The sequence below is a fragment of the Gigantopelta aegis genome, chromosome 7, assembly GCF_016097555.1.
Source record: "Gigantopelta aegis isolate Gae_Host chromosome 7, Gae_host_genome, whole genome shotgun sequence".
Lineage (NCBI taxonomy): Eukaryota > Metazoa > Mollusca > Gastropoda > Neomphalida > Peltospiridae > Gigantopelta > Gigantopelta aegis.
The window spans coordinates 38,995,006-39,012,505 of record NC_054705.1 but is presented as its reverse complement, the minus strand read 5'-3'; the positions used below and the strand labels follow the sequence as shown (position 1 = coordinate 39,012,505).

Genomic DNA, 17,500 nt, shown 5'->3' with positions numbered 1-17,500 from the left:
ATTGTGATATGCTTTTTGAAATCTTTCTTCGACGATTACACGTAGGCTGACCTCTGTAGTATTTAAATAACCCACTGGTTTGAAGTAACTTGTTAAATGTAGCACTAACTGATAACAGTTGTGCAGGTGGTATAGTCCCACTTGTATAACAGCAACACGATACCGGGCTTAGGCATAGGGACCGTTAATTGAAAACAAAATCGTGGTCGACCTATGTTGATGTTTCACACAGTACTCCCTAAAATTAGTAGTCACATGACCCTCTCGACAGTGTTGTGGTCGACCTATGTTGATGTTTCACACAGTACTCCCTAAAATTAGTAGTCACATGACCCTCTCGACAGTGTTGTATTTTTCACAGAATATATTCTGACATAGAAATTGTATTGAACTGCATGAAGTAATTAATAGTGGTGTGTAACCTTTACTGTTGAGGCTAGACGTAGCCCAGTGGTAAAGCGCTCGCTTGATGTGCGATCAGTTTGGGATCGATCCCCGCCCGTGGGCCCATTAGGCTATTTCTCGTTGCCGCAAGTGCACCACGACTGGTATATCAAATGCCGTGATATGTGCTATCCTGTCTGTGGGATGGTGCATATAAAAAAATTCCTTGCTGAAGTGGCAACAGCGGGTTTCCTCTCTCAATATATGTGTGGTCCTTAACCATATGTCCGACGCCATATAACTGTAAATAAAATGTGTGGAGTACGTCGTTAAATAAAACATTCCCTTCCTTCCTTCCATATAACAGTAAATAAAATGTGTTGAGTGCGTCGTTAAATAAAACATTACCTTCTTTTCTTCCTTTACTATCGCTAGGCGGCGAACGTCACCTTCAACAGGGGGTTACTGATGAACGTCGGCTTCCTGGAGGCGCTGAAAGTCGACGACTTCGCGTGCTTCGTGTTTCACGACGTCGACCTGGTACCCGAGAACGACAAGAACGTCTACCGGTGTGCCGCCCACCCGCGACACCACTCCGCCGCCAACAGCAAGTATAACTACAGGTAAACAAACACTACTGACATACCGACATCGATGGTGTCATGGTTAAGCCATCGGACTACAGTCTGGTAGGTACAGGGTTCGCAGCCCGATATACCGGCTCCATCCCATCAGACTACAGGCTGGTAAGTACAGGGTTCGCAGCCTGGTATACCGGCTCCAACCCACTAGAGCGAGTTCTTAATGGCTCAGTGGGTAGGTGTAAGACCACTACACCCTCTTCTCTCTCACTAACCACTGACCAACTAAAAACAGGGTACAGGTTTCGCAGCCCGGTACCGGCTGCAACTCACTAGAGTGAGTTTTTAAGGGCTCAATGGGTAGGTGTAAGACCACTACACCCTCTACTCTCTCACTAACCACTGACCAACTAACAACAGGGTACAAGTTTCGCAGCCCGGTACCGGAACCAACCAAGAGCGAGTTGTTAAGGGCTCAGTGGGTTGGTGTAAGGCCACTACACCATCTTCTCTCTCACTAACCACTAACCAACTTACAACAGGGTACAGGGTTCGCAGCCCGGTACAGGCTCCAACCCAGAGCGAGTTCTTAAGGGCTCAATGGGTAGGTGTTAGGCCACTACACCCTCTCTCACTAACCAACTAACCAACTAACAACTAACCCACTGTCCTGGACAGACAGCCCAGATAGCTGAGGTCTGTGCCCAGGACATCGAGCTTGAACCTTAATTGGATATAAGCACGAAAATAAGTTGAAATGAAATGAAATCGGCGGTGTCGTAGTTAAAGGCGCATATCCTAGTTTCAGACAGTGAAAATGGACTCTTAAGTCTATAAGCCAGCTGGGCTCATATTTTCGAAGCTATTTTAGCGCTACGAAATCGTAAAACCATCGCAGAGTGTGACGTCACTACATCACACGCCATAGTGACGTCAAAACTTACGATGATTTTACGATTTTGTAGGCTCAGATTGCTTCAAAAATATGGGCCCAGGTCCCAGATTTTCGAAGCTATCTTAGCCCGACGTAGTGTCGGGAATCGGTTAGGATTTCATCATCGATCATCGGTTATAATCGGTTTACACTAACCGATCAACTTTTGATTACACAATCGGTTAGATCTGAATAATAAGGGCCATGTACCTATTGCCGTGTTCACCGGGATCTGGACCCTACAAATGATACATTTAACCTTCAATAACTATTTAATATATCTTTTTATTTATGCAGACATGAAAATAAACACTAACCTCAACATAATTAAATCAATTCTAGCATCTAAACTGGGGTACAATTACAGTTAACATTTCCCCCCACTCTGACCACTGTAGCGTCGTAGTTAGGCCATCGGTCTACAGGCTGGTAGGTACTGGGTTCGGATCCCAGTCGAGGCATGGGATTTTTAATCCAGATACCGACTCCAAACCCTGAGTGAGTGCTCCGCAAGGCTCAATGGGTAGGTGTAAACCACTTCCACCGACCAGTGATCTATAACTGGTTCAACAAAGGCCATGGTTTGTGCTATTCTGCCTACGGGAAGCGCAAATAAAAGATCCCTTGCTGCTAATCGGAAAGAGTAGCCCATGTAGTGGCGACAGCGGGTTACCTCTCAAAATCTGTGTGGTCCTTAACTATATGTCTAACGCCATATAACCGTAAATAAAATGTGTTGAGTGCGTCGTTAAATAAAACATTTCTTTCTTTCTGTAGCCTGCAAAACACATTTTAGGCGTGCAGGAGATGGCTCAAAAGTGCTTTCTAAAAATGACCAAAGTTGTAGTTATTGTACTACCAGCTAATTTGGGGGGGGGGGGGGGGGGGGGGGGTGGTTATGAAAGTATGGGTCCCGAATAGCTCCTGGTGTGGGGATGGATTTTTTTTTTATAAAGACAACCTTTCCACCTGTGGCCTGCAGTAAGTTACGTATGGGTCCAGAATAGCTCCTGGGTCAGGTCAGGTCATAGGGTTTTACGTGCACATTCAGAACAAGCTGTTGTAGCGCACGCCTGTCGTGGGCACAGGAGCCGGCCTTGGCCGGCTCCTCCGTCCATGACAGGAAAGGTGAGGTGAGGGGAGAGGAGGGACCGCCTGCACTGGCAGGTGCAAGGGAGCACCGGCAGCCCGATCTAATCGGTAGCAGGCGGGTGGGGGTGGTGGTGGTGCTATGGAATTTTGAATGGAGCAGTTAATGCCAAAGAGAAAAGGGTGTGCAATTTTTAATTGAGAAAATTTGGCGCAATTTTGAATGGTCGGTCGAAAGGTAAATGACCGAGCTAATATATTTTTGATATTAGTGAATCGAGAGTAGCTAGTTAATTATAGACCTCTATGATGCTGTGGTGTCTCCCTAGGTTGCCCATAGGGCCCTTATAAAGGGCCTCACCGCTTCTGGTCGTGGCATGACATCCCAGGGGAAACTCGTGCAATTGTGTAGTTGACACTGGCAGGCAAGGCAGTTGTTCCACGTGGTGTTGTTGGCGTAGTCCTCCGTTTCCTCCTTTTCAGTGTCACCAAGTACAAGTTATCACCAGCAGCAAGTATTGGGGGTTTGGGTGGGGGAGGCCGATATTCTTTTGTTCAGATTCCCCCGGGTGCATTGCAATTGTGTATTCGGAACTGGTATTCTTTTGTCCGGTTCCTTATTACAGCACGTGCTGGGCCATTAAATGAGGGCGGGTGCATTATCATTAGTCAATGCACCCTGTGTACTGATGCACTGAGCATGTAGTCTGTGTGTGAATCCTAGTTTTGTGTTAAGGTTGTACCTATTGTCTTAAGTCCCTATTATAGTGAGTTCAACGGTCATTCATGACCACCCATCCCCCTCCGTCTCTGTATAGCATTGAATACAATGACGGAGGGGGAGTTAAACTAGCCTAGCTATCTAATTTAAAGGGTGAAACCCTTATAGTGTAGGTATTGGTTTAAAAAGCCTAGTGCTTGGCATACTTAACTAGTGGAAAGTAGCAATTGTATACATATACGCACCAAATAGGTAATTAGTTTGAAGAATTTGGATTCCCGCCCCCTAAATATAATATCTTAGTAGGCTTACTTGGTTTGTCTTCAGGCTATCTGGTTTTTCTGCTTGTCTTTTCTTCTGGAGCCCTAGTTGACTTACCTTAATCAGCCAGGATTTATGCATCAGTAATAAAGAACATGGTGTGAGTGCAAAGACAAATTCGTGCAGTTTATTTACAGTTAGGTGTGGTGGGGTTCTTGGTCCGTGTTTGGCTGGATTGGACCAATGAGAGTGCTGCAAAAAATAGGCGATAATTAGTGGTGCCCTATCTTGGTTGAATGTTTAATGATATTGATTGGCTGGTTAATTAGCCAATTGGGTTACTGCGATTGGATCCTGTCTTAGTGAGGAAGAAAAAAAAAAAAAAAAAAAAAGAAGAAAAAAAGACTGATGTGTCGCTGACGGAGATGGTGTGTACCACTTGTCAATCACGAGCTTCAGAACATGAACATATATTTACAGTAAAATAATACGATTATCGTGGTCTGGTTGGTATTGGCATATCTAATGGTTATTAATCACTCGCTACCGTCCCGCCGTTGATACCCAGGTTGGAGTGCTTGTTTGGTCGAGTGCTTAAGGTTGCTCTTCCATCCAAGAGACGTACAGGCGGGTGGTTTTGAGTAATTGTTAATTTATATTGTTAAATTTATGCTTTCTTAACGGTTATCAGTCATTCGCTACCGTCCCGCCGTTGGAGTGCTTGTTTGGTCGAGTGCTTAAGGTCGCTCTTCCATCCAAGAGACGTACAGGCGGGTGGTTTTGAGTAATTGTTAATTTATATTGTTAAATTTATGCTTTCTTAACGGTTATCAATCATTCGCTACCGTCCCGCCGTTGGAGTGCTTGTTTGGTCGAGTGCTTAAGGTCGCTCTTCCATCCAAGAGACGTACAGGCGGGTGGTTTTGAGTAATTGTTAATTTATCGTTAATTTGTGCCAGCTAATTTGGCTAGGAATATTATTTTACTTTTGTCATTTCACCGTTCTCACCCCGGGTTGGAATACGTGGTCTGTTCGAGTGCGTAAGGTCGATGTTCCATCAAGGGAGTCACAGGTGTCACGAGTTAAGCGACATATTGGTTACTTATCTTAGTTATAGATCGCCACCTTCCCTCCATTGGTCCCCCTGGTGGGAGTGCATGTCGGTCGAGTGCATAAGGTCGCTCTTCCCTCCGGAAGACGTGCAAGCGGGTGGTTTGTGATCATTTTATAGTTTAATTTATGTCTATCAGGAGCCCAGTGGGTGTGCTACGGTTTCCCATCCTGCCTGCGATCAGTCGGGATGAGGGTCCGCGTCGACTGAACGCTGGCAAGGCGGCCAGTACGTGGCACTTATAGTTTTGGTTTGGTGGACTGGACGAATTGATATACTGCTTTGAAGGTTTTATGTTTTAGATATTTATCAGGGTTAAGTAAAAAGTTAGGTGTAATTGGTTTGTTGTGGTTGGCTTCAGATATTGATTATATCATTAGTTTTCTCTGGCTGTTGTGTAGCGTGCAATCCAGGAGATAGTGTTTCGTGTCTTCCCGGGTGCCACACTCACAGTCAGGGTTTTTTTTGGTGAAAGAGCAGCTGTTGAGCTGCGATGATTTACCTATGCGCAATTTAGTAATTATTTTATCCACATAAGTGTTTAAGTGTTTAGGTCGGATAGAGTTGACTAGTGGTTTGATGTTATAATGCCACGTATTGGTTGTTAGGTCCCAGTTGGCCTGCCATTGATTAATGTAGTGTTTTCTTGCTTTTGACATTAGTTCTGATATTCATAAAGGTAGTGCTGTAATATTACTAGTGACTGAAAGTGCAGTTTTGCCCCATAGTCCGCGAGCTGGGACCCATTCGAATATTACTGTTAAATTAAGCTGATTTAGTTCATGAAGTTTATTGTGGATGGCTGCGAGGATATCTGGCCTGGTAGATTTATTGGTTTGCAGTGATTGGACAGAGCTAAGACTGAGAAAATAACGCTTTTAGAGTATTGTTTGGATTTAATCCAGATTAGTGCTTCATAGATGGTTGTCAGTTCTGCTGTATAGACTGATAGGTTATCTGACAGCCTGGCGTATTTAACTAATTTAGAGTGTTTAGATATTTTTTCTTCAACTACTGCTAAGCCAACCCTACCGTTATCTGGATTTTTTTTAGCCATCCATGTAGATATGGATGTGCTCAGGGTAGTTTTCATTAGCTGCGGCTTCGAACAGGACTTTTTTAAATGGTGGAAAGGGGGGAGTTTCATCGGTAGCTTTTTTAATTAGGTATGGTGTGTGGCATTCGATTGGCTGATTGAGATGGTATAGTGCCACAGGTGTGTTATCAATTCCTACTTCTATTTCTAGTTTACCTAGTGGCAAATGAATCGTTAAGGTTTTTATTAGTTTTAAATTCTAGTCCTGGTTTTGCTATTATGGGAGTAAGTTCCTGAACTGGGTGATCTAGTTTAAGTGAATGGATTTTAAGATGGTAGTTGAGATGTTGAAGATTAAGGCGGAATTTAAGTGGCATAATGTTAAATTCAACTTCTAGGCTTTGGCCGCTAGTATTTGGTGGAACTTTAGCTATTGTTCTAAGAGCTTGATTTTGGATGCTATCTAGTTTTTGCAGTAGCTTTGGGGAGGCGCAACTGTAGGCCTGGGCTCCATAGTTTATCCTGGAGAGTATACGTGCTTTGTAAACCATAAGCATTGCCTCCGTTTGCGCTCCCCAGCTGGTGCCTGAGATTGCTCTTAATAGGTTTAGAGTATTTTTTAGCGTTTTTGACAATGTCATTAATATGGTCACTAAAGGTTAGTTTTGAGTCGAAGGTGACCCCTAGGAATTAATTTTTTTTAACTCTTGGAATTGGCTTATTATTTGAGGTTATTTGATGGTTATCTGGCGAGTTAACTTTATTGAATAGCATACAAACTGTTTTAGTTTTAGATAGTTTAATGCCCCAGTCCAGGGCCCATTTATTTAATCTAACCATGTCGGCCTGCATTAAACTGAATAGGTTTTTGGTTACTTTGCCTGTGCGCCAAATGGCACAGACATCGGAAAACAGTGCTGTATTTAATGAAGTGGTTGATTTAGTTTTACCTTTGGCATTAAGTGCTTTAGTTATATCATTAATAAATATGTTAAATAAGGTTGGTGAGAGGACCGAACCTTGTGGTATTCCATTAATTATTTCGGTTTTATCTGAGTAGAGGCCATTAACTCTGACTGAAATTGATCTATTATGAATAAAGTTATTGATAAAGTTAAACATATTGCCTTTAATTCCATTAGTTTGCAGTTTACTGAGTAGGCCTTGTCGCCATACCATATCAACTGCTTTTTCGATGTCTATGAATATTGCTAGTACTTTATTAGATTTGCGAAAGGCGTCGTTAATACTATTTTGAAGTCTGACTATTTGGTCTATTGTTGAGTGTTTAGATCTAAATCCACTTTGTACGTTTGTAATTAGATTATTTTCTAGTAGATAGTTATTAAGTCTTTTATTAATGATACTCTCTAGCGTTTTACACGTGGGACGTGAGTGTTATCGGTCTATAACTTCCTGGGAGGGAGTGGACTTTTCCCGCTTTAGGGAGACTAAAAAGCATTCTGCATGTTTCCATGCAGTGGACATTTGGCCCTCCCTCCAAATTCTGTTAAAGAGCGATAACACTACCTCTAGGGCTACGTCCGGCATGTGTTTGAGTAGTGTATAGCTTATTTGATCAGGCCCGGTGGCAGTACTTTTTTTTTAGCTTTAAGAGCTGTTTTTAGTTCTATCAGTGTTAATGGTTTATTAAATTCTAGGTTATCAGTGTTAGGGTGGTTGGCAGAACTTGTACTGGTTGTTGGTAGAGGTTATCTTTCTTAAGTTTATCAAAAAAAAATTTAGGGAAATTTTCGTTACTACTATTTTTGCTAAATGTTTTGCTAAGAAGGTCGGCCTTTTGTTTATTAGTAGTTGCTGTTTCATGTTTTTGAAGGACTGCGGTGGTCGCGCGTTGTCCTTGTATAGCTTGAACTTTTTTCCACATTTCTCTAATGGAGGTTCTGTTGTTGATTTCACCGCAGAATGTCTGCCAGCTGGCCTGTTTAGCTTCTATAATAAGTTTACCTACTTCGCTTTTTGCTATTTTATATTTAGAATGGTATTCTTGTTTTGCTGGGTTTTTTTAAAAAGTTTACGCATCCTTGCTCCTGGGGTGGAGATGGACTTTTTATAAAGACAACCTTTCCACCTGTGGCCTGCAGTAAGTTAAGTGGGTGTCGTCCCATTATGCGTAATAATGGACAAGTCGGGTACAATCATTACTTGGGATGTTTGGGTGCTTAATAAATGGGTTTGCTTAAAATTACACGACATAGAGGATATTTCATGGGTTTTTTTTTATTTTATCAAATATGATTTATATTTCATCTTGTGAAGTTTGCAACCATATCACACGAGTCATTTGCGCAACGAGTGTGATATGATTGCAAACTTCACGAGATGAGATATAAAATCATATTTGACAAAAACATGAAATTTTCTATTTATTATATAACTTTTGACAATTTACCTTTACTTTTAAAATGCCAGTAGCAAAATAGTTCCGGCTTTCTTGCAGTGAAGATAACATTTTCTACAGTGACGATAACACATTCTAGGGTGAAATAGTGAAATTTGCACTCTAAAATGTGTTATCGTCACTGAGTGACTGATAACACTTTTGTTTCACTGATATTTTAAGATATTTAACTAAATGTTACATAATAACAAGTTCTATTCGTTTGGGTCTGTTAGTAATAATAGTGAAATAGGTGAAGTATTTAACTAATATATTAAACGAGATGTCTCTAATTTGTTTTGCACTTGTTTAAAATGTCTTGTGACTGATTAATGATGTCAAAGTGTATTCCGGTACTATATTAACCCATATTAATATTAAACTCGGATAACATTGGCACTAGTCACGCATTGACATCCAAACTTTAAAACTATTCCCCAGGTATTATTCACTAAAATGTTCTTTAAAATGTAATAGTTTCTAATAGTGTTATAAAAATGTTATTGTTATATTTTTCCTGTTATGCTGTCAATGAAACGTGAACTGATCCAATTGGAGGTAACAGTTAGACGATTAACGATTCACTCGTTAATTTCTACATTTTACATAGAGGATAATAAACGATTTACCAGTTATTATCAAATTTATGTTCCGAGTGAAAATTATTTCACGAGGGACATAAATTTGTTAATAACTGGTACCAAGTTTGTTATTCTATTTATTACCCTAGCTATTTGGGGTTTTTTTTTTTAAAGCTTTTATTTTCTATATAGCTTACATTGGCTACACGTCCATGTATATAGAAACGACGTAATCTACATTACTGTTCTGAATATTGCTTTAACTTTGTATTTTATTCACGGTTCACAGATAATTTTCAAAACACAAAGTTCTATATATTCTCTAAAAAAAAAAAAAAAAAAAAAAAAAAAAATATATAATGAATTGCATTAAACTACCATTTTAACACTGAAACCATAAAGACGTAAACGCAAACACTTTAAACTACGTGACGTCATTGTGTGTACTTTGCCAAATCGTGATGACGTCATATTTAGTATCGACAAGGTGATTGGTTTGTTGGCGTCAAATCTTCAAATAGTAGTGTACGTTAAACCAATGCATGATAATTTCTCAGTGAGAAATTACGATTTTATTTTCCCCGTTATGAAAGAAATGTTTTATTTAACGACGCACTCAACACATTTTATTTACGGTTATATGGCGTCAGACATATGGTTAAAGACCACGCAGATTTTGAGAGGAAACCCGCTGTCGCCACTACATGGGCTACTCTTTCCGATTAGAAGCAAGGGATCTTTTATTTGCGCTTCCCACAGGCAGGATAGCACAAACCATGGCCTTTGTTGAACCAGTTATGGATCACTGGTCGGTGCGAGTGGTTTACACCTACCCATTGAGCCTTGCGGAGCACTCACTCAGGGTTTGGAGTCGGTATCTGGATTAAGAATCCCATGCCTCGACTGGGATCCGAACCCAGTACCTACCAGCCTGTAGACCGATGGCCTAACCACGACGCCACCGAGGCCGGTCTCCCTGTTATGAGTGCCTGCTGGGTTAATAATTTATTGTTCGACCAGATGGCTTTTAACCAAATGGAAGTGAACCGTTAAGTGTAGGTTCAAGTCGGAAGGGATACGGTAATAGACGTGCTGCACCGGAGTGCACTAAAATGTATTTGTTACTGGGAAAAAAAAAGTTTCAATAAACAAACCATGCCTGAGCTTTGGCGTACGAAATCAACAAAACATCTTCAATAATGTATACCTCTATTTATTACAATCCTTAATTGTGTTAATCATGTGCAATGGCGTACCAGCAAAACATCCTCAATAATGTAGGCCCTATACCTCTATTTATTGCAAGTCTTGATTGCTTTAATCGATGTCGTGACTACGAAGTATTCTCTGTTTTCAAGGACGTCTTCGTCAATTAATTGATTGCACATCCAAAAGGGTAGACCACGGAGAGTCGGTTGCGGAATTCCTCTCTAATTGGCTCTGTGGTCGTTGACCATTATGTACGACGCCATAATGTGTTGTAGGTCGTTAAATAAAACATTTCGTTCTTTCATTGTACATTTTCTTCTTGAAGACTATCTCAAAACACAACGATAATGAAGCGAGAAGCTGGTAATGCGCAATATACGTTTGTTTTCCTCAATAACATTTCTCTATGTTTCCTTCTAAATCTATCTAGTATTATTTGTAAATAATTACAAACTTTCCGAATTTATACGATTTACTGTATTCTGATTGGCTGACGTCACTAAAAAACCAAGCGTTATCCTTCCATAAACCTCATAAAAATACGTCATCACGGAAGACCAAGATCGATTGGAACTATTTTTAGCTGGATGGGCGAGAAGTCCAATGACCCAGTTCGGTGATCATTTTAAAAATAGAACAAGGAAGTGACCTGTTTTCTCGATTGAAAAAATAAGGGAAACTGGATGAGATATTCATGTTATAAAAAAAAAAAAAATTACAATATGTTTTTTATTTGTTTTTATTCTGTTAAAAAAAAACCCCAAAATATCCAATAGTATGTATACATGTATTCCTACGCTTATTTACAGAACATGGTTGACGGTAAGAACGAAAGAAATTATTTTTGAGTGTTTTAAGGTACACTTCTTGTACTGTTTGTAATTATAAGAATTGTTTCTCATTTTTTAGGAATTTATCGATGTATAAAAGTCACAAATGTAGTATAAAATCGCGTAGCCATTTGTGACTTTTATACATCGATAAATTCCTAAAAAATGAGAAACAATTCTTATTTATTACACACCAGTGTAAGATATTGCTCATGTCATAACAATACCTCAGTATCTTACTAGTCTAACATTGGCGTGACGTGAGCGTGAAAAATAACGTGTAGTAGGTCTCGACATCTGCTTACTTCTGCGTTGCGGCGTGTTTGCAGTTAGTTTGTAATTAATAAAATACTAAACAAGCTTGCCTGTCATACCATTTTTATGAAACTCGTGAACAGTGTTGGTATCCGACTTGCTTTCGCTCGTTTGGTATTGCTCGTCAGATACTAAACATGTTTCATAAAAATTGTATGACAGGCAAGCTCGTTTAGTATTATATATTTATATAATTACATTCCTTGCCCCTAAACATGTTAGGTTGGACCAAACCATTGCGATCCTAGGTGGCATGGGTGCTGAGATATTAGTACTAATAGGCTGTTATATGGCCGTCATCTTGAAAATCTAATTTAGCCACCATAATGCAATTTGAAACAAGTGATTCATATTAAAAGTTAAAAATTATGACAATCGGCAACTTGTGGACGAAATTTAATGCTTTTATCTGGAATGACCACATCATTTTACTGGGCTGCTTGAAAAATATACTAAATATGGTCGCCATTTTGATGACATCATTTGAGCATGTGCCCCAACAGGAATTCTGGGTAATTTTCACCTGTGAGATAGGACGTATACTATCAAGAAATACCAAAATTACATGTAGCTGGTAGTACGATAGTTGCCACTTGACCCCCAGAATAAGCCTCAATCTGGACGCTTATTTGGATAAGGTTATAGCAGAGAGAAGCTAAAGTCTGTGATGTTTAAACAGGGAAATTCAATCTAAAAATAACGAGCTTGTCTCGATAACCATTACTTCTCAGACGAACGTGCGTTTTTAGAATTAAGAAAAATGCATTCTGGGGTACTGCAAAAACCTGGATGACCATAATCACTTCAGATGTACGAACATGAATATTCAAAATAATAAAATGCAAGTACTTCCAATTTAAATTATCAAAAAATCCCAAACCCGGCTTTAATAGTGAAAAATATGTCGTCGTGTTTAAAAACTAGGGTCTGTCACTTTAAGCGATCGGACATAAGGCTGGTAGGTACAGGGTTCGCAGCCTGGTACCGGGTCCCACTCAGAGCGAGTTTTAACGACTCAATGGGTAGATGTAAGACCACTATGCCCTCTTAGCTTTCACTAATCACTAACAACTAACAACTAACAACTAACTGTCCTGAAAAGACAGCCAGGATGGCTGAGGTGTGTATGCTCAGGACAGCGTGCTTGAACCTTAATTGGATATAGGTACAAACATAAGTTGAAATGAAAAATAAATACAATGACATGATATAGCATCCATGCTCAGCGCTGGAATTAAGATGCACAATGCTATTAAAATTTACTTTATTCCTTGGTCTCATTATCATCTAGTGTAGGTGTCGGGTACTCGGGTCCGGGATCGAGTTGAGGCCCTAGTTGCTACCCACTCAATGGTAGGTGGCCAAACAATGTACACCCAACTGTCAGTCACTTCATCAGTCAGTCAGTCAATGGATTTTTCTCCCCTGACCAACCTGTCACCCTAGCCCCCCCCCCCCCCCCATCCCCTGTACCTCACCTTTGAATGACACCACTTTAGCGCATTTATTTATTAATCATGGTCTATTGGATATGAGACATTTGGTCATTGTCACATGCAATGAAACATTACATAGTCGCCATTTAAAAATCAGTTTGGTGTATCACAGCCTAATGCAGTACATTAGTGGTCGGACGTAGCGGTTCGCTTCGCTTCACGTAACCATGAAATGTGATGGCCATGTTGATGGGATATCGATATAACTAGACCTTGTAAACAAACCACTGATTAATACCTGATGTCCCGTCAGGAACAGGTCAACATTTTCCGACTAAGGACTGGACACAACAGGCTGAACCAGCATATGCATAAGAGGTTCCGGCGGGATGCAGTCGATTCGTCCACTGGACAATTCGTCCACGGACGATTCGTCCACTGAAAATTTGTCCACTGAGGAACTCGAGACGATTCGTCCAATACACAAAATCAGTTCCGGACGATTCGTCCACTGGGTTTTTATTTCCCCAGTACATTTCGTCCACGGCCTAAATAATGTGTACTATATGTACGTGGGGGCTAAATAAATTATTAGATATATTTTACCCCGTATTTTTTTTGCTGTGTCATGAATTTACAAAGGTGAAAATAAATTATATTGCATTAGATTACGCTTGATAGATGTTTTTGTAACAATGCTCTGCAGACATATTTCTTTGGTGTTTCTATTTATTCGGTTATTATTTGTTTCACGCTACATGTCGTAGGATGTTTTTAGTACAATATGCCCACGAAAGATAATCTTTAGCCCTACCCTTTCTACTTGTTTGATTTCTGTTTGCTTTACCAATTAAGTGTACAGGTGTACTCTATTGTGATATCGTGAAGTAATTAGCAATGCAGGCTCATTACTGATTAAGCTTGTTTCCCCAAGTTGGATCCAGTAGCGTCTAAAACAACACGCCTTATTTCCGGCTGGTACCTTCTTCCATGTGCTCCTGCGGAGAAGCTGAACAAAATATACCTTCGAGTTGATTTTCAAATATATTTTAGTAATAGAATATATTTGGTAACTAATTTAATAGTTGGTTTGTCTTAGAGGAGAAGCTGGGATTTGTTTCAGACAACTTAATTAAAATGAAAGTGGACCTTCCCGTTTTCTCGCCTTGACATATACCTCCTATGGTCAAGGTGTTATCTTGGTATACCCATATATTATTATTATTAACTTGATAATGGCAGTAATTAACCGTATACTGGATTACTTCCAGTTTACATCTTTTTTTATAACTTGTAGGAATTTAATTTTTGAAAGTTAGACTCACTGGTGTGAGAATTGCGAACCCACATTAGAGCTACCCCTTGGTTCTATTTTAGGACTCTGCTTTTACTTCTGGTTCAAAATTATTTAATTTTAGGAGTCCTAATTAAAATATTTATTATTAGAGAACCGTCAAAACTGCGTCTAATTTTCCTCAATTTGTTTGGCTCGCCGCACATAAATTATTTATTTGGCATTTAAGTTAAATTTCCAGATTATGATTTTTTTTTTTTTTTTAACCTAAAATAGTTTTTATTGCAATTTACAGAAGCCTTTTCCCCCTTCCCCTTCTTGTTTTGGGTACAATGCCTGGCCTAAGTCGGACATTGTGTCCACAACAAGCGTGCTTGAACATTCATTTGATATAAGCACGTTAATTTCCGACATTTGACTTGACAGTTTTTTGTGGGCATACATACATACATACATAGCTGAACAAACGACCGAATATGTCATCCAAGACTGCATAAACCTTCAGCAGCTGAGGGAGACTACCCGGGCCTCGTTCCACGAAGCGATCTTAGCGCTAAGATCACCTTAAGTGCATACGGTAGTTATGCACTTAATGTGATCTTAGGACTATAATCGCTTCGAGGAACGGGGCCCTGGACAGCAACATCACCTCTCCAGAAGAAATAGTTTGTTTTGTTTAACGACACCGCTAGAGCACATTGATTAATTAATCATCGGCTAGTGGATGTCAAACATTTGGTAATTCTGACTCGTAGTCATCAGAGGAAACCCGCTACATTTTTCCTAATTTAGTAAGGGATCTTTTATATGCACTTTCCCACAGACAGGAAAGTACATACCACGGCCTTTGACCAGTTGTGGTGCACTGGTTGGAACAAGAAAAAACCAAATCAGTTGAATGGATTCATCGAGGTGGTTAAATAGCTTTAATAACTCTTAATTCTGAAGAAGGAAAATATTTGCTCCTTTTAAAAATATTAAACCTTTGTCACAGAGAATACTATTCAGAAGGAAGACATCTGTTTCAAATTTAAATATTTTCCTTCAGCATTCCTTAGAATATCATCAACATACCGTTGTTCGGTATCCTTCACATATACAAACCAGTACTTTAAATAACTATCAATCTGGCTTTATTTGTTAAGTGTCATTTTCATCTTCATCTCTACTTATTTTCGTGCTTATGTCCAATTAAGGTACAAGCACGCTGTACTGGGCACACAACTCAGCTGCCTGGGCTGTCTGTCCAGGACAGTGTGTTACTTTTTTAATTGTTGGTCAGAGAGAAGAGAGTGTAGTGGCCTTACACCTGGGTGGGAGCCGGTACCGGGCTACGAACCCTGTACGTACCAGCCTTATGTCCGATGGCTTAACCACGACGACACCGATGCCGGTACACTATCAACAGAGAATACTATTCAGAAGGAAGACATCTGTTTCAAATTTAAATATTTTCCTTCAGCATTCCTTAGAATATCATCATATTATCGATGTTCGATGTCCTTCAAAAAACCAACCAGTACTTTAAATAACTTTCAAAATAGCTTCATTTATTAGGTGTCATCTTCATCTTCATCTCAACTTATTTTCGTGCTTATATCCATTTGAGGTTCAAACACGCTGTCCTGGGCACACACCTCAGCTATCTGGGCTGTCTGTTCAGGACAGTGGGTTAGTTGTTAGTTGGTTAGTGGTTAGTGAGAGAGAAGAAGGTGTAGTGGCCTTACACCTACCCATTGAGTCGCTGAACCTCGCTCTGGGTGGGAGCCGGTACCGAGCTGCGAACCCTGTACCTACCAGTCTTATGTCCGATGGCTTAACCACGACGCCGGTTATTAAGTGTCATAAAATGACACGCTGCGTTATACATATTGGTGTTTATCCTGCTAATGGGTAGAACATTCCCCAGTCACAAACACAGAGCTGTGCACTAAAAATTAGATTTGTTGCACTTGCAACGCTTTTGACATCCTTTCTTACAGCCATTAGAAACCGATTCATGGCAGGTGTACAATTCGTCAAGTGTGGCTTATACATTCCATCATCCATCTTGATCCAGCCCCATCTATTGAGTAAAAGGAGCGAAGGTGCCGAGAGCAGAGTATCTCCCTAGATATGGCCACCTTGGTAGACTGCCTTCTTTACATGTTGCTTCAGTGCAGCTAGCATGAGTGATCTTCTTTACACCGATTTTCTCCTGCAAACAGCTTCTTTCCAGCCTTGTTCATATCAGTACAAGAACTTGTCCAGTCATAGAGCAGTATCATAAAGCTGGAATATCTCTGACTGCACTGACCAGATTAACCAAGCAATGGCCTCCTTGCCCCAACCCCGCTAGCTACAGCCCTGGGTGCAGTATATCGGTTTGATTACCATAGGCCCATACACTGTTTTTCAGTCTAAGCATAGCGTTTATTTTTGTATTTTTACTATTATTATTACTTTTTTATTATTTTATTTTATTTTATTTTATTTTATTTTATTATTATTATTATTATTATTATTTTTATTATTATTTATTTATTATTATTATTATTATTATTATTTATTATTATTTATTATTATTATTATTTAATCATCATGGGGAGAGGATGAGGGCTATTTAATGTTAATATGCTTCCTTGTGACTTTCTAAATGTAACTCTTTCATAGCTGTATATATTATATTTATTAATAATTTTAGAATTTAAAGTTGATGTTGATCATCATATATATTATACTTTTGTTTGACATCTATAAGCTGATGTGGGTTGTGTTTGTGCTTGGAACATGTATGGGGTACCTATAAACAGAAAAGTCCTCAAATTTTGTGCGGAACTAGTGTAGTCATAGACGCTACCCGTTATCTCTGAAATGGGCAGCTTGAGTCTGACCCCCCATTTTTTTCTGCTTCACATTAAGAGTGAGGGGTGGTAGTATTTATATACATGGCGTTTATTTCGATTGACAAGCAGGTAGGAGTTTTAGCCACATATGTTACTATTGTCGTCTATGGGATTTGATTTGGTAGTATAAACCCTGTAACTGTACGCCAGCGGGTTTCCTCTCTCAATATTTGTGTGGTCCTTTTTTTCTCTCTTTTTTTTTTGTTGACATTTTTAATTACGGCTATTTTTTTATTATTATTATTTTTTTTTTTTTAAATATGTGTGGTCCTTAACCATATGTCTAACGCCATATAACCGTAAATAAAATGTGTTGAGTGCGTCGTTAAATAAACAATTTCCTTCATTCATGTAACTGTAATTCTCTTTATGGTTGTAACATTTTTTAATTTTTTATTTTATTTTCAGATTACCGTATTATAACTACGTTG

The 17,500-nt window shown here is 39.5% G+C and overlaps 1 protein-coding gene across 1 annotated transcript in view; it reads left to right on the top strand.

Annotated features, from left to right (window-relative positions):
• Positions 1-17,500, top strand: part of LOC121377278 (beta-1,4-N-acetylgalactosaminyltransferase bre-4-like) — a 77,168-nt gene that overhangs the window by 55,573 nt on the left and 4,095 nt on the right. The window contains exons 4-5 of the mRNA XM_041505211.1: positions 820-1,007; positions 17,478-17,500. The exon at positions 17,478-17,500 is cut by the window's right edge and continues 100 nt beyond it. Of these exons, the coding sequence (XP_041361145.1) occupies positions 820-1,007; positions 17,478-17,500 (211 nt within the window). The remainder of the gene's footprint in view (positions 1-819; positions 1,008-17,477) is intronic.